A 26,659-nucleotide genomic window follows, 5' to 3' on the forward strand; every position below is an offset into this window, starting at 1 on the left:
GGTTTCATCATCGGCCTCGGGCAATGGAACTCCGGCTAAATTTATGTCCAGCTTTTCAAAAATGGGTGATTCCACTTATAAGGGTACCAATTGTAACTTGCTACTTTCAATGGAATTGTGCGTTAGTATGGTGCGTATGTTATTTTCTTTTATTTTTCTTGTGTTGCCATAAATGGTATAAAATAGATTTTAATGTGGTTCTAATGTGACAAAAAACATTTTGGTGTCCCATTTACACGTGAAACTCATAATTTTTCGACAAAACAAGACATTTTGAGGATTAGCATTAACTTTGACCCTTGAAAAGAACTTAAGTACCACTATTTTCAAGAAACTTCCCATATATGTAAATTCACATGAGAGTTTTGTAAAATAAATGATAAAAAGTGATGATTTGTGCATTTAGGGCCAAATATGTGCATGTCACAAGTTGGTACCCGAATAACTGGAATCACCCATTCAGATATATTTCTATATACAGTCGACTCCCGTTATAACGAGGTCCGATGGACTTTCACAATACTGTGTTTATAGCCGGAACCTCGCTAAAACCGGAGCGCAGTTTTCCCCATTCGTTGTGCACAAGGTACGGTACATTGTGCGCGCGTGTTTTAATCGTGTAACGCACGTCCGAAGACATGAAAAGATGGTCATTTGTTGGTATGTACGTCTGTCATTAATGTATCTTAAATATTTAACTGATGGTGATGAATAAATGAAATAAATAAAATACCTTTATGGGAACATTGTTTAATATTTGAGGACCTGAATCCGGAGGAAAAGGCATCATCGCTGAGAAGAATCAGGCAAGTAGGTCACTCGCACAAATCGTGCCGAGTGACATTTTGCTTTCATTTTGCATTTGCTGGAATCAGGCAAGAGAGGGCGCCAATATATGTATTACTTCCGGATTTGAGTGACTCCTGATCCTTAGATGTGGAACTTTACTTTTTGTTGTTGACTTTTTAGAGCAGTTGGGTATTATTGTTTCTGAAGGGATTCTTTGAAATTGTAATTATTTCGGTTAACTATAGCGCACATTCGTGCCAAGTGACATTTTGCTTTCGTTTTGCATTTGCTGGAATCGGGCAAGAGAGGGTGCTAATATTACTTCCGGGTTGTTTTAAATTTTTTTATTCTTCAGATTAACCTTCTTGCGTCCGGCATCAACGGCCCTGATGATTTCAATCTTGGTCTCGATGGAATGTCCCTTTCGCTTGTTCTTGATTGAAGCCATTGCAGTAAAAATCTTGACAGTTGTCTCAATGGAGTACGATAAACGTATGGCCTCTCGGGAAAAAATCCCCCTCCTTATATTCCCAGTTGGCCCAGATTGATTGACACGCAATAACAAAAGACATGGTGCTATTCTTTCTTTTACATATTTTTTAATAGCCACAAGCCAACAATAGGGAGCAATTACGCACCCGATGTTCGGGCGGCAGTACTAAAGGCTATTCATTAACACTTATCTCCTGAGCGCCCCCTATTGTCCGTTTGTAATAATCTAGAAACGTGGTACTGCAGTCGAGAGCAAACTTCAAACCCTGCTCATGCTATTAAGGGAACCGCAGCGGGGGATTAGCGACTAGACCAGCGGTCCACTGCGCCTATTATCACAGTCCCATTGAATTTATTGATAAAGATCGGCGAGATGAAATAACGTTGGGTTGAAGTCTTTACAAAGGTACATTGATGGGTGAAGCTTAAGTGTGTTGCTTGAATTGGAAGGCGGGAGCATGATACCCATTTCAGGACAAAAGGTCTGTCGTTGACAAGCTGCAATGCCCGTAGTTTTGAAAAGATGTCGTTGTAAATGGGTTGAGAACAATGCTTTTCCTCCCATTGGGTAGGCCAAAATCATCGTAATAACTGAAGTCTCGTTATGTCCGTGCACGTAATAACCAAATATTTCCCCCATAGTAATGTACACAAATTGATCGGGACTGGGAGAATGTGCTCGTTATAACGGGAGTCGACTGTAATCAGAAACAGTTTCGTTTGTTGCAATTTTGGTTTGACGATGACAGCGTAAACATTATTACGGACCCAAAGCTAAACAAGAGATAAAACTGAAGTTTCACTTATGATTGTTACGTAGATCTTTGGTAGAAATGTCCAGCAGAAGCTGTCTATGGGTACCATGCAGCATATTTTAAGTCTTTGGATCTTCATAATAAACTGGTGCCTTCTGTCCCTTCTTCCATTCTGCAATTTATTAAATGGTGTTCAAATATCAGTGACTCAAATTGACTCGAGCACATATTTGACTGTGATTCAACTCAACTTGACTCCACCTTCTTGACCTAATGACTCGATGCAACTTTAGTCACTTCCTTGGAAAGACTCAAGTCAACTCGAGTCACAAAATTCCTTGACTTGTTACAACTCTGGTAGTTTTACAAAAATAACAGCATTGCTGTTGAAACCCCTCAGCCAGAGTCAAGTTATCATCCGGAAACCATTAACCTTTAACTCAACATGGTGACCTTGAACTTTTACCCGAAAACCAATCCCAACTTGCCTGAACCCAAGGGCAACCTCCTCCGAAGTAAGATAGCAAAATGTGATTTCTAAGTCAGGTTATCATCCGGAAACCATTTACCTTTAACTCACCACGGTGACCTTGACCTTTGACCTTTTGACCCCAAAACCAATCCCAACTTGCCTACTCCCAAGGGCAACCCCCTACCAAAGCTAGACACCAAAATCTCATTTCTAACTCAAGTCATCATCCGGAAACCATTTACCTTTAACTCACCACGGTGACCTTGACATTTGACCTTTTGACCTCAAAACCAATTCCAACTTGCCTACTCTTTGAGGGCAACCCCCTACCGAAGTTATAATCCCAAACAACACTTCTAACTCAAGTTATCATCCGGAAACTAAGCTGCCCGGACATCCCAGCCAGACAGAATTGTGGGGTGATAGCATTGTGTTCCTTTTATCCCTTTTTCTAAAGATCCTCTTCTGGGGTGATATTTTTTCTATTGTTAAAATAGTGGGGAGATGTGTTCTGAAAGGAACATTACCCAACAAGTATGGTATGGTCAGAGCATACGGATGGACGGACGCCGTAGGCGATGACAATACCCCTCGAGCCTCTCGGCTGAGGGGTAATAAATCGTTATAAATGGGTCACAAAAAATGCTTTTGCATAGAACAGGGAAACAAAAACCTTTTTTTTTTTGTTACAACAGAAAATGTGTATTCACTTATGTTCATAGCCTATTGCCTGTGTAGTCACTTACGGGTTTACTTGCTGCACATGCGCAGTGTGAGACATCCACTAATCTTCGCATGTTGGCAACATTTTACCAACATATTCTGGTGCTACAGTGGCATAAAATGTCCAAAATTTCCATTATGTGAGTTTTCCCATTGAAACAAAAAAATAGAGTAAGAAAAGACTGATCAGTCATGCCGTGTTTAAGCCTTATTACACAATAGCACAATAAACAAACTAAGTGGAAGGCACAAACATCAGTGTTGGAGGTCTCGAGGCCCGCCTTGGCCTCGAAGGTGCAAGGCCTCGGCCTTGGCCTCGGAGCCTTCCGGCCTCGGCGAATCGGTCGAGGCCGGCTCGAGGCCACCAATTTTGATGTGTTTTCTATTCTAATTAATTTTAATTTTTTACCGTATCAAACCCTCGAGATTCTGCCGCAATGGGTTCCGTGAAACGAACGCATATACAATGTATGCACGAATGAACTGGAAATGGTTGCATTGAACGTACTCACGTTCGTTTCACGTAAGTAGCATCTTCGCCTAGCCTGCGCTTCAGCTTTCCACATGCGTGCAAGCGTTATAACTGTTACCGCGTGCCAGACTACATAAGTCTGGCACCAATCCCATTTGCGTACAATAACATGTGGTAGTAGACTAGTCTGGTTGCAGTGTTGTACAGAAGTTTCTCGTTTCGCCTCTGTACCCCGACCTTTAAAAATTATTTGCGGCAAGGTGCGGCAAGCTTAATCATTTCTTTTTATAGGCCACTGTTTCAGTAAAAGTCTGAACTTTCTGGGTACGATCGAGTGTACTAGTCCGTACCATTTTTGTTTCATAAAGATATGATAAAAACAATTACGAATTATCAAGTAGATTTTATTTTTACACAGTGATTTGAATGAAAGTTCCGGCTCACACGGTAATGTTTGGCGCAAATGGTCGATATGGAAAGCGCGATTTCAAAATTCGTTTTTTCCATCAAAATGAATGCAAAGTTCTGAATGAATGTTTTAATAATAGGAGTCAGTATTCCTTGTGGTACCAGGATACTTTTTTGTATTTTAGAGCCATGTTGATACTTATTACATGTATAAGCATGGTTTGAAATTGACTAATTTTGCGTGGTTACAGATATACGGCCAAAACCTCTGGACTCCCTACCTCTTGCCATGATCTTAAAATTCTTCGAAGCCATTGGATTCAAATCGGATGATCCGAGAATTCATCGTCGTTTTGATGAACTGAGTGATACCATGCACGCATGTTCCGTGTTGCCGTGTTGTTTGGAGCGGGATTGGCCATTGCCAGACTTTGTCTGGTACCGCGGTATTAAAAGTGATAATGCGTAGACACTTATCCCGTTGTGTGGAGCAGGATTGGAACTATGCTTTGCCCGTGCGTAACGGCGGGCCGTCTGGCATTGTCTGGTCGCATCGCGGTGTTTGCTCGGCGCGCGCCTGGACAGTGCGAAGGTCGGGGGGGGGGGGGTCGTAACTTTTTGGTTATGAGTGGTAAAAACCTGATTCAAAAATCAAGTTGTTGTTTATTTAATGGGGATTCCTATGAAATTAAGCATTTTGATAGGTTTTGAAAATAAGATTTATAAAACATGCTAAAAGTAAATGATGTAAATCTTACAGAATAGAAACTCAAAATTTGGCCATTTAAATTGTTGTATCTCCAAAGGGCAAACACCTATGAGCCTGATTCAAACGCCATTGGTTTTGTTGTGTAATTTGCTTTCAGTGATACAAAACTTGAGATTTCTTTCTTTAAAAAATAAAATTCGCCGGACTCCCAACAAGAGGAAACCCATTGCAAACTGTAAATTTGTAAGCCAGGCACTCCAAAACTCAGTGAATTCAACTAAAAAGATGTTAAAACTCCAACATAATCTTAGCCTTGTTTTAGTGATATATATTTTATTACATGTTTTGATAGCTGGCCTCGGCCTCAGCCTCGTCCTTGGCCTCGGAGGTGGTGGCCTCGGCCTTGCGGTTGTGGCCTCGGCCTTGGAGGTTGTGGCCTCGGCCTCGGAGGTTGTGGCCTCGACTACAACACTGACAAACATACATGTATTACCCTATTTTGTTGTGTGCAAGGGGGGGGGGGGCAAAAGCACATTTTTAAGTACAAAGCGGCGGCAATTCCGTTCCTGTGGTATATCGTATGTACATCGTACAGCTAGCTGGCTGAGGGTACATGCATGAGGGCACACTATACAGAAAGGATAATCCAGACTTGTATTCGAGTCACGAAACATCGAGTCCAAGTCCGAGTTCGAGTCACATTCTGGAGTCCAAGTTCGCGTCCCGAGTCCTCCAGGTCGAGTCCGAGTCCGAGTCACGAGTCACCTCGCGTTATCGCATTGTGACAGCAATACACGTGTGAACGACAAGACGTCTGACAAGAAAAGTTTGGTACCTTACCCTATCTTGCACTAATGCAGTATTACGTGCGAACGGCGGGGTACAAGTTTCGGTACATTGATTTCTTTAATCAATATATCAGTAACCGGCCACAGCCACGCACGCACTGCATCGAGCGCCCTGTACATGTATTGCACAGTAAAGAAAAAGATCGACTTACGTATGTGCGCATGTGCAGTGCGGTAATTTCCGTCGAGTCACAAGTCAGTTCGAGTCCAAGTCAGAGTCCGTAGCCCCGAGTCCGAGTCGTAAGTAAGAGTGACTCGAGTCCGAGTCTGAGTCATTAAAAATGTGACTCGAGTCGGACTCGAGTCCGAGTCACGAGTCATACAAGTCTGGGATTATCGTGCGAGGTCATTTTTGCATTGTTTAGTCGGACCAAGCTTGCAATTGAGTTACACACAAACTGATGTCAAGAATCGTCCACATTTGGCTGGATTTTTTACGCAAACGCTGGGCAACTGACATCGGCAGCAAGTTCTGAATTTGTTATTAAGAGGGTGAGTGTATTTTGAAAGCATAAATGAACTGGGTCTGAAGTCTGAATGTGGAAATAACTTGGGAAACATGTCCGAAGAGTTTAAGTGAATTCTCCAAGACAGGCCTTTTTTTTTTAACAGAGGTAGTCCAGTAAATTGGCCACATTTATGGGGCTAATATGAAGACATGCATGTTTCTTATAACCAGAATCTGGTCCTATCTGATTTTGTACTAATGGGAGTTGGTTGTATATGGCAGTAATACATTAAGAATGTTCAAATACTTACTGATGGTTTTCTTCAAGCTGTTTCATACGTAACTCCATTTCATCATTTTCATGTTTCATACGTGCCGTCTCATTAGCCTTCAGTGTAAGATCTTCCTTCTTTGTTTGCAAACTGTGCATCATAAGACAGAACGCTCCAAAGTATCATTCATGTACCAACAGCAAACACAAACACCCACGTTTGTTTATGGTGTAAATTGAGGAGTTTCTATTGTTCCTCTTCCCTTTAAAAAATTTAAACAAAGGAAGAGGGAAGAGGAACAATGGAAAATCCTCGATTTATGCCATAAACATTTTGTGACAAAATCTCTTATACTCGGACTCATTAATGGATGGAACTCATGACATAATTTGTGTGCATCTTCGCCACAGCTTGAACTTGTTTATTTAAAACTTTGTTCATTCACCAGATACCACGTTGATTTGAGCAAGCTGGCATCAAGTCATGGGGGATAACAAGCCCAACTGAAAATTTCAAAATTTTCTAAACACAAACTTTCCCAATTAACTTATGATATACAGTCAAACGCCAGAAATACTGATTCGCAAGAGTCATTTCAACAGTATTTGTAGGATATCTCTTGCCAAAACCTGATATATTCCGGGTTGTGCACTGGAGCGTTAATTGTAAAACAATAGGCCTTGCACAACGGCCAACACAATGGTTAGCACATGGTCTGCCGCCACAGACTACATGGACTGTGTGTGTACAAAAGGCACGAGGGATTAGCGTGTTTAGACATCACCCAGAGGCAGGTCGAGGCAATCTTGACGTGTTAATCCGTCAGCCATGCCTGTGTAAAAAAACAGCCAGCGCGTGTTATCACGACCTCCGGGGCTATTTTTTTGGTTAAGCAAGGCGCGGATCCAGAACACAATTTTTGGGGGGGGGGGGGGGGGCAAAACAAATTTTGGTCCCCCGAAAGTCCGTCCCAAAAATTACGGCGTGGGGTTTGGGGCCCACTTCAGGGCCCCCCATTTTTTTTTGAATTTAGATGCTCTGTGGTGCAATGAGGCAATTTCTGACCACTTTAACCAATTGTTTTTGAGGAACAAATGGTGGTGTATGCAGTGCCTGCCTTTATTAAAAAAAACATAAACTTGGGTTCGTTGGGGGTAGGGGGGATGGCCCCCATTTGCTCTCCCCCCCCCCCCCCAGGATCCGCCCTGTTGGTTAAGTAACTTTATCCAACATTTTTTTTGTATCGAGGGTCAATCTCAACACTTTAATCCAAAAATGGCACTTGTGCAAGAAATGTTCATTAAACCCGAAAATTTTGACATTTGACCTGGGTCCCCTGACCCCCATCTGACCCAGAGCAAATTAAGAATAGCTATTCCAGCCCTAACCCACCCCCCTCCCCACCCAACAGACAATGGTGTGGTACTATCAAACCTTTTGTGCTTATCGAGTAGATTATCAGTTTCATGACGTCACATTTAAATAGACCATAGCATGCACGATGAAGCACAAGTAAAAGTAGGGTCATGACTCAAATGAGGGTATGGACATGTCCACTTAAACATTTAAACATTTGAAAAGGCAAATTTGTCACATTTTTTATGTTTTCCTGAATTCAGCAATGAAGAGTTCAGCATTTTTATACAGGCCACCTGGGTGGAAAACTTCTGAGTTCGCAATGTTCGGCAAATCTCTGGGGCGAACTCGCCCTGAGGGGAGATGAACAAGGTTCGTGGAAACAAGTCTGTAACAATGGGTATTTTAACTTGAAGATGAAAAGTTGAGAGTCACCCCGGGTGACCCAGGGCAAGTTCGCCCCAGGGATGGATGCTCTAGTGTGCAATGGCTTTAGATGAAGTCTCATTTCTAAAATTGTTAAATTATACATTGCATTGGATCTGATTGTATATTTAAACTAAGATCACATTGGACCCAATGATATAATGACATATTTGAGCAAGAGGGCATTCATTTCTCCTAAATGCCATTAACATTTGCAATTTCACTTTTCATGGAATCTACAACACTGCAATACAACACAAATACTTACACTGTGTTGAGATCTTGCACTTTACATCCACTGATTTCTTGATTTTGTGATGCCTCTTCAATTTCTGTTATCACAAATAAATTATGTTTTGTTTAAATTATCAACTTCACATAGGGCACACATAGTTGCAATAAAAGACCACTATAACGAACACTGCTTTTACAAACATTTGGTTATAATGAACATCCCCTTTGGCTCCCATAATAGTAAAAACAAGATTTTCAAGAGACCTTTGGTATATGTCTTAGTTTGATATGTGAATTAGGATGGAGAAAATACTAAACTTTCTAGTGAGAGGTCGGGTCAGGCTTGTTTCATCAAATCATGCAATGTGTGCATATGCGCTGTACTTTATACGCTAGACGTCCATGGTCAGTGTTGTATTGATTTTATTGATTTTTGTACTTCAGTGTGTGACGTGCCTGTACATGTACTTTTATGTAGGCATTTCCATGATTTAATATTAGCCTATGAAGTTTTTCTTTGCTTGTAAACTTAACAGGGCTTCACCTGGTACATTGTAGTATGTTCTACTAGGCCTCATCCTATGGCTGGAGTGTGAGGGCATAAATCATAGAACCAGACCTTATTTCTTAACTGCAATGGGTGAGTCAAACTATATTTAACGCAAGGAAAAACAAAAAAAATTCATATCATCTTTGTGTACTTAAGTATCTTTACTTTAAAAGAGCTATTATAATATTGATTTTAAATACCTTGGAATAAGTTTTTAACTTATCTTAATGCACGACATAGGGAGTAAGATTACTCAAACTTTGTTGTTCTTCACTCTCTCTCTCTAGGGGTTTTGCTTTTGTTATATTTCGTTTGTGCTCAAAAGCAAGTCTGATCTGGGAATAAAATATCGTTTTGGAAAAATTTGAAGTCTGTTCCCGAGAGGAAGCTTTTCTTCACCCCCGGTGGCGAGCAACCTTAACCACCATCCCCGGGATCGCACCTCGCGGCTCCCGACATTGACTACTTCTAAATTACATTCGACTGGAAGTTTAGAAGATGCTCTGTCCCAATCAAAGTGGCTTTCGGCCTCTACGTTCAACTTCTTCTCAAATCCTTGCCCTCAGGCGCCTTATTGAGGAAATTTGTAAACACCAGAAGGAAGCTGCCATCATTTTCATTGATTACCGTAAAGCATTTGACTCTGTTGACAGACCAACAATGTTTCAGATCCTGTATGCTCACGGTAAAGGTGTAAACCTAGCATTAGCAAGAATGAATCACAAATAATGCTAGGGTCACACATTCCCAAATTATTGCCACGAATACGCCCATCTATCTTGAACAAAAAAACTAGGTACGAATTAAAAGCCGAATCAGACCGAACCAAGTTGAATGATTGCGATTTAGTGCAGAATAAAACCGAATTGTAGCCATTTTGTTGAGAATATAATACAAATAACTCAAGAATCATCCAGAATGACCCAGAATAATGCCGAGTTAGTGTATTCGTAAGTTACTCGTATAATATTCAGACATTTCTTGATACATTTGCATTGATTTGGTATGATTCTGGACTGTTATAACACCAAAAACAACTCTACAAAACTTATAAGAATGCCGTAAGAATATCCAGAATGCTGTAAGAATAAACAGAATAAGTTACGAATATGACAAGAATAATCCCCAAAATTGCAATTGGTTCCCGAATCATCCCAACAATTTTGAACATGTCCATAATTGTCGGGGTGCTTCCCGATCTTTAACGATCATTCACCGAACTAACAAAATCATCCCAAGGCAGTCAAGAACCATTCCCCGATTTACTCAAGAACGGCTATTCGCGGCAGTTCGGCTTAAAAAATCGGGAATGTGTGACCCTAGCACAATGCTGAACTATCCAGATTTTCATAAGAATTTATCGAATCGCAGCGAATAGCCGTTCTTGAGTAAATCGGGGATGGTTCTTGACTGCCTCGGGATGATTCTGGTAGTTCGGTAAAAGATTGTTAAAGATCGGGAAGCGCCCCGACAATTATGGACATGTTCAAAATTGTCGGGGTGATTTGGGAACCAATTTCAATTCTTGGTTTATTCTTGCTTTGTTCATAACTAATTTTGGATATTCTTACAGCATTCTGGATATCATTCTTACAAGTTTTGTAGAGTTATTTTTTGGTGTTTATAGTCCAGAATCATGCCGAATCGTTACGAATGTATCAAGCAAGGTCCGAGTATAATAAGAATAACTTACGAATACACTATTATGCCGATCATTCTGGATGATTCTCGAGTTATTCGTATGTTATTCTTGACAAAATGGCTACAATTCGGTTTTATTCTGCACTAAATCGCAATCATTCAGCTAAATTCGGTCTGATTCGGCTTCCAATTCGTACCTAGTTCTTGATTATTTTTGTTTCATTCTTACGTTATTCTTTTCGGTTTGCGGTAACACCATGTGGTAATAACTACTGCATAGAAGATATTTAGTTCTGAAAAGAACTTGTCCTGCTTATTTCAACTTTGCTTAGTAGTTTTTTGTTCTGATAAGAACAGTCCTGCTTTAATTTCTAAAGAACTTGTCTGTGGTCTCAACGTTTTGACTAGCCTGCTCTAGTCATCGTCAGTCTCCCGACGATGACTAGAGCAGGCTAGTCGAAACGTTGAGACCAAAGACAAGTTATTTTAGAACTTAAAGCAAGACAAGTTCTTTTAAAACTTAAAGCAGGACTGTACTGATGTGACTGGGGTAATATACTTTTCAAAAAATAAAAAAAAATTAAAATATACCCAAATATGGGTATATGTTAAATATATTTACACAGCAGGTATTAACGATTTTGGCAAATTAGGCACCCTTCCCAAAAGAATTTCAGGTATCACCCCTCCTTAATAACTTCTTTAGGCCTATAAGAATCTATCTGCCAAGTTTGGTGCTTTAGAGCAGTCTGTCACGATACCGAAAAAATGTCACCTACATGTACTACATAACATTTGCGTTCGAAACTTACATATAGCCTAATATATACAGGAAACAGGGAAACGCGGAGAAACACTGCTTTGTATACAAAGTCTATGTGGCTTGGAAAACTATACATATTAAAATAAAATCTGATTTTAATGTCACTCGAATGCAACTTTGTTTTTATAGAAAATCAAAATATGTTAATGTGGTCTTGGTCTGCACCAATCTTGGAGTGGATCCGATCAAAACAGTGTCAAATACAAAAGTAATAAGAAACAAGTCAGGTGTGTTTACAAACACAAATGCCCCGCAACCGTGACTGTTCCCATGACATAACACCACTCTTTTAACATCAACTTACATGTACCTTGTTCACATGGAACGTTCATTGACAGCATTAGTGTTTTCTGTAGGTTTTATATGAATTAATCCCTATGATCTAAGAATAAATACAAGATTTCTATTGTTTTAGCCACTGTGACCTTGACCCTTGACGTTTCGACCCCCAATGCAATAGGCTTCTTCAGATTACCAAGAACAATCCACAAACCAAATTTGAAGTTCACATGTTAAGTATTTCTAAACTTATCGCACTGACAAAATTTCTTTTGTTTTAGCCACTGTGACCTTGACCCTAGACTTTTCAGCCCCAAATGCAATAGGCTTCTTAGGATTGCCAAGGACAATCCACAAACCAAATTTGAAGTTCATATGTAAAGTATTTCTCAAGTTATCCCGCTGAAAAAATTTCTATTGTTTTAGCCACTGTGACCTTGACCCTTGACCTTTCGGCCCCAAATGCAATAGGCTTCTTAGGATTACCAAGAACAATCCACAAACCAAATTTGAAGTTCATATGTTAAGTATTTCTCAAGTTATCGCGCTGACAAGATTTATCCGGACACACACACCCATCCACACACGCTGACATAGGCATAGAAGTGGGGTACTTCCTTAGTTCTTGTGTACTAAAATTTTGCAACGTCACACACTTGTGTCAAAATGCTCTTATTTTAACCATAGTTAATTTCCAGGGCTGAAATTCGGACTTAATATCCCTTTTCTAAAACTCTTCCATTTGCGACAGATCAACCCACCTTGGAAATTCCTAGTTTTTGAGTAAAATCCATATATCTATTTCGTGAAAAACTTGTGGGGCACCAAAACGGTACCCCGCAAGTCGATGGGCATTCCTTGTGGGGTACCTCCCATTGTTCCGGTACCCCAAAAGGCAGTGGTTGTACACGCACCCAGGTTTAAGTTACATACCTTGTGTGGACTTTCCATTGCTTTCGTGTAGTGAAGAAAAACCAGTAAAAAAAAAATCATTTTTCTCAAACTGTGAAAACTCTTTCAACCCAATTATTTTCTATGATTCCCTTTAGTGTTTTTCTCTTTATTCTGCCACAGATAAACTTAACCCAAAAATGCCTCTTAACCTGTTTTTCAGAAATGGGGAACCATTGTGTGGACGTGGGCACGTTGAAAAAAAAATGCATATTGTTAGTGTCATCATGACGCAACATACACTGCAATAAAAAAAAAAAGTTTTGAATTGAGCCTGTTGCGTTCATGAGATACGGCAATAAAATTGTGCGATGACTATCACTGACTTGGACCTTTTGTTATGTTTATTACAATAATTTATTAAAGGAACATGATATTTGATGTTTGTGTTTGTAAGAACAAAGCAATCTTATGGTTAGTACTGTTTGTAAATTCCCGACTTATTGCCCTTAAATAAAGAAGATCCCCAAAGCCTCAAATTATAGGGTAAAAATTGGGGTAAAAATTAGACTTGATGACGAACTCCATCGGCGCGGCTGGAATAAGACAAGTACGTAATCGACCGGGTTGCGACAAATGTAACAACTTGATGATGGCGTTCTTGCATAGTTATTCATATATGTGATGCGATCAAGCAAAATGAGCCGTTTGTCAACCCTGGGACACATTTTTTTTTACAGATTTGAAAAGAGCACAATCTCAGCATTACTGCTGAGAAAACCGCATGATGATGCCTTCTTTAGTTAAAAAACCAAGAGATGTGATGAAGTGATGTGATGAAGGGGCCCTATTTTGGCCTGAAACTCCAAATGAAAATTCCCGACAAACGACTCATTTAGCTTAATGGCATCACATATACAGGCAGCGCAATACATTTGCAGTGCATTTTTGCGGTGAGATCCAATTGCGCACCGCTATTGAGGACTCATTCATTCCGTTACATAGGAAACTCTTTTCAATACGTCAGGGACATGTTTGCAGATCTGGCGACGTTTTAACAACCAATACACTCAGCTTGGACAATTGTGTATAGAAATAAAATGGATCATTGTGACATACTAGATTTATTTGAGTGCTGTATGCCCTATAATGAATTTTGTAATGTTACACAACATTAAGTACAAACCCTCGAAGTAATGAGAATGATCTTCTGTGGCGGCCTAGAATACACTCTGGGAGAGTGCTCGCATAGAATTTGCTAGTGATTCAAAATACTCCCATATGTTGTGTACAAAATTAAAAAGGTTTTCTCTAAGTTGGTAATTGATCACAAATAGTTAACATCATTTGGTCTGGGAACCAGACTACACACATTGCAGCGATATTTTGCGTTCGTGGAGCCAGTAACCGTACGTAAAACAATTACTGACTTGGTACCAAGTCAAGGTAAAAATGGATATTAGAACCCACCATAACCTCATGGTACAAAATCACGCCCTTATCCAACCCAACTATCGTACTGCTCGACCAATCATGGAACTGCATGGCATTATATGCCAAGTAACAGCGTACGTATCATAAAAGTATCGTAGAGGGCCCTCAAAAACCATGTATAATGGATGTTGATTGGGAAAAGAAATTTGCTACCCCACCTGCAGAGGGGTTGGGGATCAGTGGGGGTTGGGGATGGGAGCATAATTAGAAACAATGTCATGGTTGGGCAAATTGATGTCAATAATGCATGTACATGTATTAGTGAAGGCATCTATCACGTAGAAATATCAAGCACTTGCAGCTTGGTCATGGTTTCATAAAAGTTTTGCATTGCATGCATTGGAGTAGCAAAGAATGCGAAAACACTAACATCCACTTAAAAGCTAATTTGCCTAGGTTGAACCAACTTCCTTGCACATGTGTAGGTCTCGCCAAGTGAAGTAAAGGGAGCACTTTTTCCTGCCACAAGAGGGCGCCACTTCCTTTTCACGATCGAGCAACTGATAGGCGCAGTCATAAAAAATAATGTACATTTTAATAATGTACACACGTACATGAAGGAATATGGGACGCTGTATTATCGCAGTACTAATCAAATTTCCCAATCGGAATAGAGTACGAAACTTAAAGATGACGTAACATGACCATTAGCATGTCATAATGACGTCACTTCCAATTCATCAACAGTACCGGTATGTCCCTGGTATATCTGTACAGGTATAACTCTCAACCAAATTGGGCATATGGTCCTTCAGATATATAGATATTTAATATACGCACCTTTAAGGCTACGTCAAGAGACCCTAGATGATGTTATCAATACGTAACTTGTCAGCGCACACATTTACTATGTGGTCTTGGTCTGCACCAAGTTTGGAGTCGATCAAAATCACAAACAGTGTCAAATTTCTGAAATATTCAAAAATTCATAAAAATTTGCCGATTACGTCATTATGATGTCATTTTGGATTTTGCATACTAGTACCATTATCTACCCATCCATTAAGTTTTATGACGATCGGATCTTACCTTAAATATGTTTTGAAAAATCGCATTTTTGATGAAGTCATCATGACGTCACACAAATTTGTGCATATACCTATTACCTAACAAACCTAACACAAAAGGAATTATGAATCTGGCATTTTTCGTTCATGAGATATGGAGCGATAAGCTTCAAAACTTCAAAAATCTATATAAAATCACATGATGACATCATGATGACATCACTTAAATTTTCATCTATAACACGTCTCGGTCTAACTACATACCGAGTTTCAACCCAATCAAACTTACAGTTATGTAGATATGACATTTTATCATTTGAATAAATGATCAAATGCTTTATTATCAGAATTTCTCAGTTGGTGTTTTTTACTTACGCATGTGTGACAAAATGCTTAGGAAATTGCCACAGAAGCACACTTGTATATCACACATCAAATTAATTAACTGCTGTGTACATGCCATTCACAATAAGAAATCAGCTGTGTTACATACATGTACGATTTACTAATTATCTTTGCTATCGAAGTCCCACAGTAGAATTCCACTATTTGGAAACACACTGTGCAGGCATGCATGCATGCATGCATGCACATATCTGTGAAAAGATTTACTGCACAAAATGCCATTGCAAACCTTGTGGCAACACAGGATAGTGAGCTATCTTGAGCAGCCAATCAGCTGCTGAGTTGGCAAACTTTTTCATGAATATGCATTTCTACTTGTAGGCTGTGTGTGTGTGTGTGTGTTAAGCTTTGAGTGAAGTTCCACTTATAAAAGGACATTGCACTTTGTGACACAGAAAACCATTGTATCTTTAGCTGTGTGTTTTTGCCTCATTGAAAGATCAATAAATTTGTAGCAATTCTGTAAAGGACAGAGTGTGAGGATGGGTAAATATGTTGACTTGCACAAATGACATTACAAATGGGATGGAAAATAAAAGATTCTGCACAGTATCAGCTTCTCAAGTGGAAAACTTTTCTCATGTATGTAAAGTACTTTTTAACAGCTTTCTTTCCATGCATGTATGTTCAGATTTGGTTTAGGATTTCCTACTTAAAATGCCATTTTACTTTTTGTGAAAAACACAGGATTGTAAACAGGATCCTGTGTTAATTTATGCATACTGTGTCAGCCAATCAAAACAGAAGGATTAGACCAATGAGAACTCATGTTACATCAAACTTTCAGCCAATGGGGCAGCTTCTTATATTACTGGTTGACTTTGGTGGGAAAAGAAAGTGCAACTTTAGGCTCACTTTGTCACAGCCCATTGTGTGATGCACAATGAGTATAATTTTCTTTCAAATTGCCCACCTCCACCCCATCACCTCCATTCGTAGGGTACTCGTATGGGATAAAAATCTTTTTTAGCTTTTCTGCTGTTGCAGTAGGAATAAACGTCTTATGCCTTTCTTGGATGTGTACCAAGAGGTGATTATTCCTCCCGTTGGTTCAGTCGGGGGAAGATTTTTTGGCGGGAATTAGACAGACACAGGTTAAACATTTTCATTGCCCTATCATAACGGCCAATAACTTTATTACATTCACTATTAATTGCCCTATCATACTATGTAAATATACTATGACAGTTTACATTTGTTGTGACAGGCACTGTAATGGCTCCCTGGAGGTTCACTAGGGGCCATTCCTCCCGTAGCTCCTTGCGTTATGCGGGGGAACATCCTGTGCCTGAATTGTTTATTAATAGTTCAATTTTGGTATTTGTATTCAAGATTTTCTTCCATTATGTAACTAGGTCTGGTGTGCCCTCTTTATTAGGGTCTGGTGTGACTTATATATGGTGGGCCTGGTGTGCCCTATTCATGGCTGGGTCTGGTGCCCTATGTACCAGGGTCTGGTTTAATTTCCTGAATTTCAGGATATTGTGTGACCTAGGTATGGTGTGACCTATATATGATAGGCCTGGTGTGCCATAATTTCAGGATTTTGTGTGACCTATATTTGGTGGGCCTGGTGTGCCCTTTTCATGGCTGGGTCTGGTCAACCCAGGGGATCTGGTGTATCCCACTATATTGTATTTCTTTGCCAGTTTGCCCATGGTATCTGGCAATGTTGTGTTGAATAAATAGCTGTGGCAAATTACATACAAACAAAAATGATTGTGTGTTGTGTGTTTTATATCAGTCTGAGAATAAAAGACTGTTAAATATGTACATTTATGATGACGTCACGTGACCCAGGATGATGTAATCATGATGTCACTCTTCAGGACACATCTTTGCTATAACTAGGACTATGGCGATGATAACTTTGAATGATGTATGACAAAGATTAATGCCAGAAGTGGCACTGAAAAAAAATGTGTGCAAAGTCTATGGGATTTAAGCAAATATTGGTGTAATCCTGGGTGTTGTAGAGGTTTAAAACAGGTCTTTCCATTCTAAATTTAGGTCTGATGACGTCATCAATTTGTTTGATAAAGGTCATCATATAATTTAATTTTGAAGCGATTACCGGAAACTTCGCCACACACATCAACTGATTATTCATATACATTTTCAACCTGCCGCTAGAGGGAGCTCTAACATTTTATGACGTCATCAGTATTATGTTTGTGAAGTACAACCTAGCCAGAGACTAACATCGTTAAAAGCAAATGCCCATGTTTTCCACTTTCAAATTATAAGGCAATTCCGGTTTAGACCGGAAGGAAGGGTCCCTCGATTTGGCACACAGGAGATAAAATAAAGATCACAGACTATTTTTTCAATTTCCAAAAAATTCAAGTTCAGGTCTCTTACAGTTGATTTGACATTGATTTTCAAAGATTAAATCTAGAAATCTTTAATTGCTTGTTATTTGATACAAGATGACACCATGATGACATCACCTCAATTTGTACCTATAACACATCCCTGTCTACCAACATACCGAGTTTCAACCCAATCGGACTTACCGTTCTTTAGATATATGGTCTTAAAGTTTGCACATTTAAGATGACGTCATGTGACCCAAGTTGATGTCATCATGACGTTACTCTTCGGGACACAAACTCACTATAGGTCTTTACATAGGTTAATTTTCATAAGTAAACGAGTTTGTTTTAGGTCAAAAAGAAAAAAGGAAAAAAACAAACAAACAATCAGAACAAAAACACTGTTTTTCTGAAGTGAAAAAGCAAATTTAGAGCAAAAAGAAAGGCTTTTCCACAACTTTGCGGAGAATTGCGAAAAAGCTAATGATGTTTGGTAATTACATCTACTGTTATGTCTCATGAATTGAATAAGTGGTAAATAAATGAACTGAACTGAACTGAAAAGGAAAAAAATGGGAGAAAAATAATACTAACGAAAACAAAATCTTTTCCCAATTCAAATCAGGAACAGCTAACAAACAAAATCTTAACAAAAACAAAGGCTTTTCTGTAACTATGCGGAAAAGCTACCAAAAAAAGAAATTCTTAACAAAAACAAAAGGTGTTTCGGCAAATTGCTGAAACAGCCAATGACATTCATGGTTCTCCTTTCATGAACTTACGAATATATATGTGGCAATTCTTTTGTATGTCATATCCCGTGAATGCAAATGACGTATGATTACAGCTATTTGTACACTTAATCATGTGATACTGAATATGTGCAGGCTGCAATGTCATGATCATGTGACACTGTAAGTTAACAGTGTAAGTTAACAGTATAACTAGAAGTTCAACTAATTTTTAGATTGCGTAAAGACACAGTGAATTTTTTTTAAAAATATTTTATAATTCATGAAGGATTATTTAGAGACTATCTCTCAATTTAACGCAATCAAATGTTTTGCGTTAATTTACAACCACTGTCTCTAGTTTACACTGTACTGTGCTTTATCCATATCAGAGGGGGAAAATGTTTCCGCAAACAAGCAAGAGTCCATCAAAAGGTCAAAATGTTCATCAGTCTTTCAGTGCTTTAAAACTGTTTCATGTTGGTTTGATGATATGGCTCATATTATTGACACATGTTCCCAAATCTGAAAAGGAAAAAATGTGTCCTGATTTGGATATGCATTTGACTGTATGAAATACTCACCTTCTTTGAGATGATGCCACGTTCCTTCCAATTGGACAAATTCATGATTAGTTTGCTCCATTTGAATTTCCAGCTTAAAGGAAAATGGAAAGTAGGAGAAGAAAAATTGTGTTGATAATGAAATTTGCTATAAGTTGATTGCTATAAGTTGACTATTAATTAGGTACGTGTAGTTTAGTGGGAAGAAGAGGTTATTGTGCACCCTCGGAAATCAACTTCTAATTGACGTCTTTAGATCAGAACAAATGCGTAGAAAAACGATTTGCTATGTTAAAAAAATCAAAAAAATGTCCCACGTATTGTTTTTATGCAAATTAGTGCCACCATTACTGAAAAATCTATTTATTTCTATATCTCAGCCAATATTACAGATAACTGAACGAATTAGTTGTCTAAACCCATGTTTTCAAGGTCAGAGATCACAATAAAACTATTCTGGAAGTGACCACATGTGTCTGTGGCATAGGAATACGCAAATTAGTGCCGCTAATAATGGAAAATCATGTTTTTGTCATATCACGGCAAGTGAGGGTCAAGTATCATTAGAAGACCATTCATGAAGTAACTAAGTGTGTCCTAGGCAAGTAAATATGTAAATTCTACAGTGCCGATTTATCAGAAATTTATTTTTAGCCAATATCTCGGCCAATATTGCACATAACTACACAAGTGAGGTGTCTAAACCCATATTTTGAGGGTCAGGTATCATTAAAAGACCATTCATGAAGTAACTACATGTATGTGTGTCTTTGGCATGAAAATATGTAAATTCTCAAGTGCTGGTTTATCAGAAATTTTGACCATCAATATTTTATTCAATTTCAGCCAATATTACAGTTAATTTTGAGTATGATGGCTTCAAATCAACTTTGATCATTACTGCTTATCAAAAACTCCTCTGTTAATATTAGCTGCAATATTGGCTGTGATATTGGCTAAAAATCACATTTCTAATAAATCTGCACTTCAGAATTTACATATTTTCATGCCAAACACACACATTTACTTTGTGAATGGTCTTCTAATGACACCTGACCCTCAAAACATGGGTTTAGACACCTTACTTGTCTAGTTATGTGCTATATTGGCCGAGATATCCAAAAACACAATTTTCTGGTATTAGCGGCACTAATTTGCATATTCCTATGCATTGGTCCAAACCAAAAGCTCCATAAAAAAATTGCCAACCCTATTTCAAAATTTGAAATTCACACATGGTGCAAAAATCTTTATGCATACATCTCTTGCCATGATCAGCTAATTTGCAAGTGCTGGAAGCCTGGGTCAACCCAAAAAATATCTAGGAAAACTTCGATCTACACACCTCGGTTGATAGGTTTGGACGATATCCTACAGAAATTTAAACCATTGCTATGACGTCACACTATTGTTAAAAGTGTGGATTCGGATCCACGAATCTGTTACACTGGTCACAAAGTGTGGATTCGGAACAACGAATGTGAAAGGTGGATTCGGAATTACGAATCCACACTTTGAACATGTTGGACAATTGTTCTCCATAATGAGCATTAAAAAAACCGCCTGCATGAAAATTTTCCTTCCAAAAATTACCAATACATCTTCACTGTCAGATTCTTCCCGTCACTGTAAAAACTACTTTGAGTCCGAAAGAAATCGTCGTCTGAACTATCCATGTTGACATAGGGAGCCTACACACAAAATGACTTGGTTGTACGGGTGTGGTGATACATATGCTAAACATGCCACAACGCTTGATTGTGTATTTAAGAGCCTTGAAAAACTCCCTTGTCAATTACCCTAATGGCCACAACTGGACACGAGATATGCAAGTCTTTTCATATCCACTCACTGGACTGTTAATGACAATACTTCTTTTGACGCAATGGTTTAAGTCGAGGAATACACTCGCGAGTGTGGATTCTTCATTTACTAATTCACTCGGCGCGAAATAACAAATCCACACTTTCTCGTGCATTCTCCTGAACATATACAACAGTTGTATTTTTCATAATGGCAGCAGCTAATTGCATATTAAATGATTTTTTTTAATGCTAAAGGGTGCCAAGGTGGCACCCACCGGAGTATTGATCTACAATGTCCAAATGACAAGAAAATGCAAAAATATGTTGTGCAGACCCTAATCACGCTTGCATTGTCAACCCCCGGACTAGAGCCGAAGGTTGGGCCATTATCGGGGACCAGGCCCGAAGCTGGTTTTAAACGGACTTCTTTAATACCGGCCATGTACATATTTATCAATAACTTTGGGTCAAAAAGTCAAAACAAGGCAAAAGTTAAATTTCAAACAATTTTGTTCAACAAGTTTGCTTTAGGTTTTTTAAACACCCCTCTAGCTATGTTATTGTATGTGCCTCTCGCGAGTAGTTGCAAACATCTCTTTATATGGAGATTGGCACATGCGTGGCGCATACTGCACGAATTGTGACGCAGAACGCAACGGTGCCAAAGTAGTGTGAAGTAAGAACTCTATGAAATACGGACTCAATGGTAGTAGTACGCATGCCTAAGTGAAGATTGCAAATGTGCAACCAATAAAGGGTAAAATGGACTGGAGTCAAAATTCATGTGACACCGAAAAAGTGGCCAGCCGGCATTTTATCAACCACTTAAAACTACCCATGTGATCGACTCTCAACCAATAGAAATGAGTAAACTGCCTTAGGTATTTATGAATGTACAATAATATCATGCACAAATTATCACACACAAAAACACACACATTTGTTTTACATACGCTATGCAGACATTCCCTTGTTTTCGTGTAGTTAAAAACTCAGTACAAAAAATGACTTTACTTTAACTGTGAAAACTCTTTCAACCCAATTTTTTTTCTATGATTCCATTTAGTGTTTCTCTTCATTTTGCCACGGATAAACCTAACCCCAAAATGCCTCTAAATCTGTTTTCCAGAGAGATTATGTTGACACGGCTTAGTCCACATAACTTAACACAACCTGCATTATGTGGACATCTTTTGTTCACAAGTCCACATAGTGAATGTAAGACAAACTCATTTATATCTCACAACACTAAATTTACTCAATACCATGCACAAGCACTAAACATAAAACACTATGGGAGACTTCAAAAAGCAAGGGTCGTGTACATGTACAGCCAAGAGATGACGTCACAGCCGCCGGGTGCAATCTTTTTCTGCTCGCCAATTTTGCTATCAAAATCGTCTTGATTTTTGCATATTTTTTCTTCATCCACTCTTCTTTGATGAAAATTTGGGTCTATTAACCCTAAAGGGGCCGGGTTATTTTGACCATCTCTCAGCCGGGGGGGGGGGGGGGGGGGGGGGGGGGGGGGGGGGGGGGGGGGGGGGGGGGGGGGATTCCGCCCCCCCCCCTAAGATCTCGGCCATCAAGTGACGAAAATTTTTGAAACTCAGCACATGCATAGAGCAACTCTTCCTAAACATGCCCAAGAAATTTCATGACTATAGGTCAAAGGGTTTTGGAATTATGGCTAATTAATTATTCATATATATGAATGGCAATTCTGCTCGGTGTACACGACGTATATGCAAAAATTCAGTTTTCACGGCGCGTAGCGCCGGACAATTTTTCGCTACGTTCCAACCCGTGGTCCGATTTTTATGTTTTTGGTATCAAAAGATGCGCAAAGCTCGAGGCTAAAAAGTCATAACAGCTCGGGTCGCGAAAAAATTTTTTTTAGAAGTTATCACGGAAAATGTTGAGGGGGGGGCGGATTCCGCCCCCCCCCGGCCCCTTTAGGGTTAACACCTCATGATCCATCTGAACCAGTTTTTGCGCAACTTCCAGACCTCCAGAGGAAATTTTTGGCCATTTTATTCTCCAATCTGAACTTGTTTGTATTGACTGGCAGTGTTGAATTCCACTATATACTATGCACACAGGTGAAATTTTCCCATGGCATGCATGGCGTAAACACGGAAGCAGTACACTATACGAGATAGTACGGTAGGATCAAACCTTATTTGTCTTGCTAACTGCTTTACTTTGAGCGCAATATGGCTCGCCTCAGACCTAGAACTGGTGGTATTGATCACACCTTTCTGCAGAAACTCGTCATTATTATCGCAATAATGGTCCAATTCCACAAAATGCTTGGACTCCAGCATAGAGCAAGGACATGTGTGCATGATACTCAAGGTGATTGCCTTAAAAACTCAATCAACTGCAATAGTACCAGCACTGCATGGCAGGGGGATGAACTTTCACTCTTCGCCAATGACTGGAGCTTGGCAATAAACATCATGTCAACTCAAAAATTGTCTTGGCACACTGGTGTGTGGAATTTTGCATCAAATAACACGCATCACCTTTCCTCATGATATTATTGAGTGGTCAAGTAGAAACCAACCCAGGCCCTACACCCACTGAGTTCCTTTGTGAAATTTGCAAGAATGAAGTTGATGATAACGCAAATGCCATCTGTTGTGACATGTGTAATTACTGGTGCCACATCAATTGCTGTGGAATGTCATCTGAAAAATCTCTTGGATCTGCTATCAGTGTGGCCATCCAAACTTTAACAGTTCCTTGTTTGCAACTGCATCCAACGAATTATCTAATCCCTTCTCAGCATTGAATTCCTCGGAAAGTCATGATTTGGATTTGTCTACTCAACCTCAGGCTTCTACCCCAACTCACCAGTCAAACAGGTTCAGTTTCGTACCACCCAAAAATCGTGTTTCTGGCCTGAAAACATGGTTATAAACTGCAACAGTATCAAGAGCGTTGCTAAACAAGCTGCCTTCCGTGCTCATGTGGAACAATACGAGCCCGACATTATCCTTGGATGCGAATCTAAAATAGATAGCACAATGCCATCTTACTCACTGTTTCCTGACAACTATACAGTTTACCGTAAGGATAGAGATCAGCACGGGGGTGGAGTTTTTGTTGCAACCAAAGACAAGTTTATATCAGTCGACATGCCTGACCTTGATTCTGAATGTGAAATCATCTGGGCCAGTTTGCAGTTCACAGGCTCTAAACCACTCTACGTTGCCAGCTATTATAATCCACATTCAAATAAGAGCAGGGCTGTTGACGAGCTGTCAAATTCAGTCACCAAGCTTTTAAATAAGAACAACTGCCATTGCCCAAACATAGTCATAGGAGGTGATTTCAACATGCCTGATGTCGATTGGTCCTCCTGGTCTACCAAAAACTCCAAGACAGTCTCTTTACAAAATTCCTCAATTTTGTCTTGGAAAACTCATTAACTGGTTACGGAAATAACACACCCGGTTTCTAACTGTATCTTGGACCTCGTGATGTCAACATGCCCACATCTCATCAATAATGTCAGAATAATGCCTGGCATTTCAGATCACAATGTAGTGCTATTTGATGTAAACATGAAACCCAAACATCAAGCTAAATTGCCTCACAAGATTTACAACTACAAAAAGGGCAACATGGATCAGTTGAAATCTGACACCCAGCAGTCCAGCGACCAGTTTGTTGCAAGTAATCCTTTGCAAAATTCTGTGGACACGAACTGGCAAATTATCGGAGATAAGTTGCAAAGCTTGTTGAACACATGTTCCGTCAAGGATGAAAAGTGGCAAAAGACACCTGCCATGGATAACACCAGCCATCAAGAGGAAAATGAGGAAACGTGACAGCCAAATAGAAGTGTTTTAGACAATACAGAAACAGCTTAGCCAAGCACATCAAGCAAGCCCATGCAAATTACATCAACAAAGTTGTCGGTGGAAGCTTGACAGATAGACCAAAAACATTCTGGTCATACATCAAGCTGATGAGGACCGAGAACCTTGGCATCCCAGCTCTACGTACCCAGACCAAATTATGCACCACCGATGAGGACAAAGCCCAGGCTCTAAACGAGCAGTTTAAATCTGTCTTCTCCTCAAGTTCATCTGATAATGTCCCGGATAAAAGTCCATCACATCATCCCAGCATCTCTCATCTCAAAATTCATGTAGAAGGTGTAGCCAAGCAATTGCTGAATCTAAATCCAACAAAAGCAAGTGGCCCTGACAAAGAGATTACTCAAATCTGTTGCCGTGGAGCTTGTTCCCGCCCTAACCGTTCTTTATCAACCATCTGTTGACACAGGCAAAGTACCAGCGCAGTGGAGACAAGCTATAGTGACCGCTAAGAAAGGCACAAAATCAGATCCTTCAAACTATAGGCCGATCTCCCTGACCTGCATATGCTGTAAGATGCTAGAACACATTGTTTTGAGTCACATGGCAAAACACCTCAGCCAACATAACATCCTACTGGACTCCCAACATGGGTTTAGAGAGCGGTTATCCACAGTCACACAACTCCTAACATCTGTACACGACTGGGCAACTACTTTGGAGCATCAAGGCCAGACTGATGTCATTCTTTTGGACTTTGGTAAGGCCTTCGATAAGGTCGCACACCATCACCTTTCCGTCAAACTTGATTTCTATGGGATTAGAGGGTCAACTCTGCGTTGGATCAATGCATTTCTATCAGGTCGTCAGCAAGCAGTGTCCGTAAATGGCAGGCACTCGTCCTGGGGGAAAGTAACATCTGGAGTACCCCAGGGCTTGGTTCTAGGACCAGCCTTATTTCTCCTGTACATCAATGACATCCAGAACAACATCCATTCCCAAATAAGGTTATTTGCGGATGACAGCACTGTCTACAGAGAAATTAAAGATCACCAAGACCATCAAATGCTCCAACAAGGTTCTAGCTGAGTGGGCTACCAAATGGCTGATGGAATTCAACATCCAGAAATGTGCAGTCCTGTCGATTACTCGTAAAAGGAAACCCAGCCAATACCAATATACCATCTTTGGTCAATCACTCTCCAATATGGATCAACATGACTACTTAGGCATCACCATCGCCAGTGACCTACGTTGGAATTCCCATTGTACCAACATCATCAAGAAATGGAATAAAACCCTTGGTCTGCTACGTGGAACATTAGCACCCTGTTCAAAAGACATCAAGACAAAAGCATACAAGTCCCTGGTCCGTCCTAGACTCGAATATGCCTCTGAAGCTTGGTGCCCATATACAACATCATTAGTGGACAAGCTGGAACAGGTCCGGAGAGCAGCTGCACGCTTTGTGTATGCCGACTATCGCAGGACGACCCACGTAACACCGCTGATTAACAACTTCGGCTGGGACTCTCTGCAAGTCCGACGTCTTCTGGCACAGAATGTATTATACTGTTCTTCAAGATTCACTACCAGCTAGTAAACATGCATTTCCCACCAATTGTCATCCCGGCTACATATTTCTCTCGTCACGACCATTACCTCAAGTACCAGATTCCATCACCCACCACAGAAGCATACAAGTATTCATTTTACCCAAGATCCATACGCATCTGGAATAATCTGCCGCAGTCTGCTGTCACCATAACAACTGTACCAGCCTTCAAGGAAGCTGCTCTTCATTCCATCGGGGAGATGCTTCCTCCACCTGGCAGCAACCTCCTGTAATCCACCTACCAGTTCCTGTATATAGTACACCCTCAGTTGTTAAAGAGATCCTTTTTCCTTTGCTTGTTTGGCT

At 39.9% G+C, this 26,659-nt stretch overlaps 1 protein-coding gene across 1 annotated transcript in view; it reads right to left on the reverse strand.

The window, feature by feature from the left end:
• Window positions 1–26,659, reverse strand: part of LOC119743107 (coiled-coil domain-containing protein 175-like) — a 254,808-nt gene that overhangs the window by 130,128 nt on the left and 98,021 nt on the right. The window contains exons 11-13 of the mRNA XM_038219464.1: window positions 19,125–19,197; window positions 8,439–8,502; window positions 6,428–6,538 (exon numbers count right to left, since the gene is read on the reverse strand). Coding sequence (XP_038075392.1) covers window positions 6,428–6,538; window positions 8,439–8,502; window positions 19,125–19,197 — 248 coding nt within the window. The remainder of the gene's footprint in view (window positions 1–6,427; window positions 6,539–8,438; window positions 8,503–19,124; window positions 19,198–26,659) is intronic.

The sequence above is a fragment of the Patiria miniata genome, unplaced genomic scaffold (assembly GCF_015706575.1).
Source record: "Patiria miniata isolate m_02_andy unplaced genomic scaffold, ASM1570657v1 HiC_scaffold_11, whole genome shotgun sequence".
Taxonomy (NCBI): Eukaryota; Metazoa; Echinodermata; class Asteroidea; order Valvatida; family Asterinidae; genus Patiria; species Patiria miniata.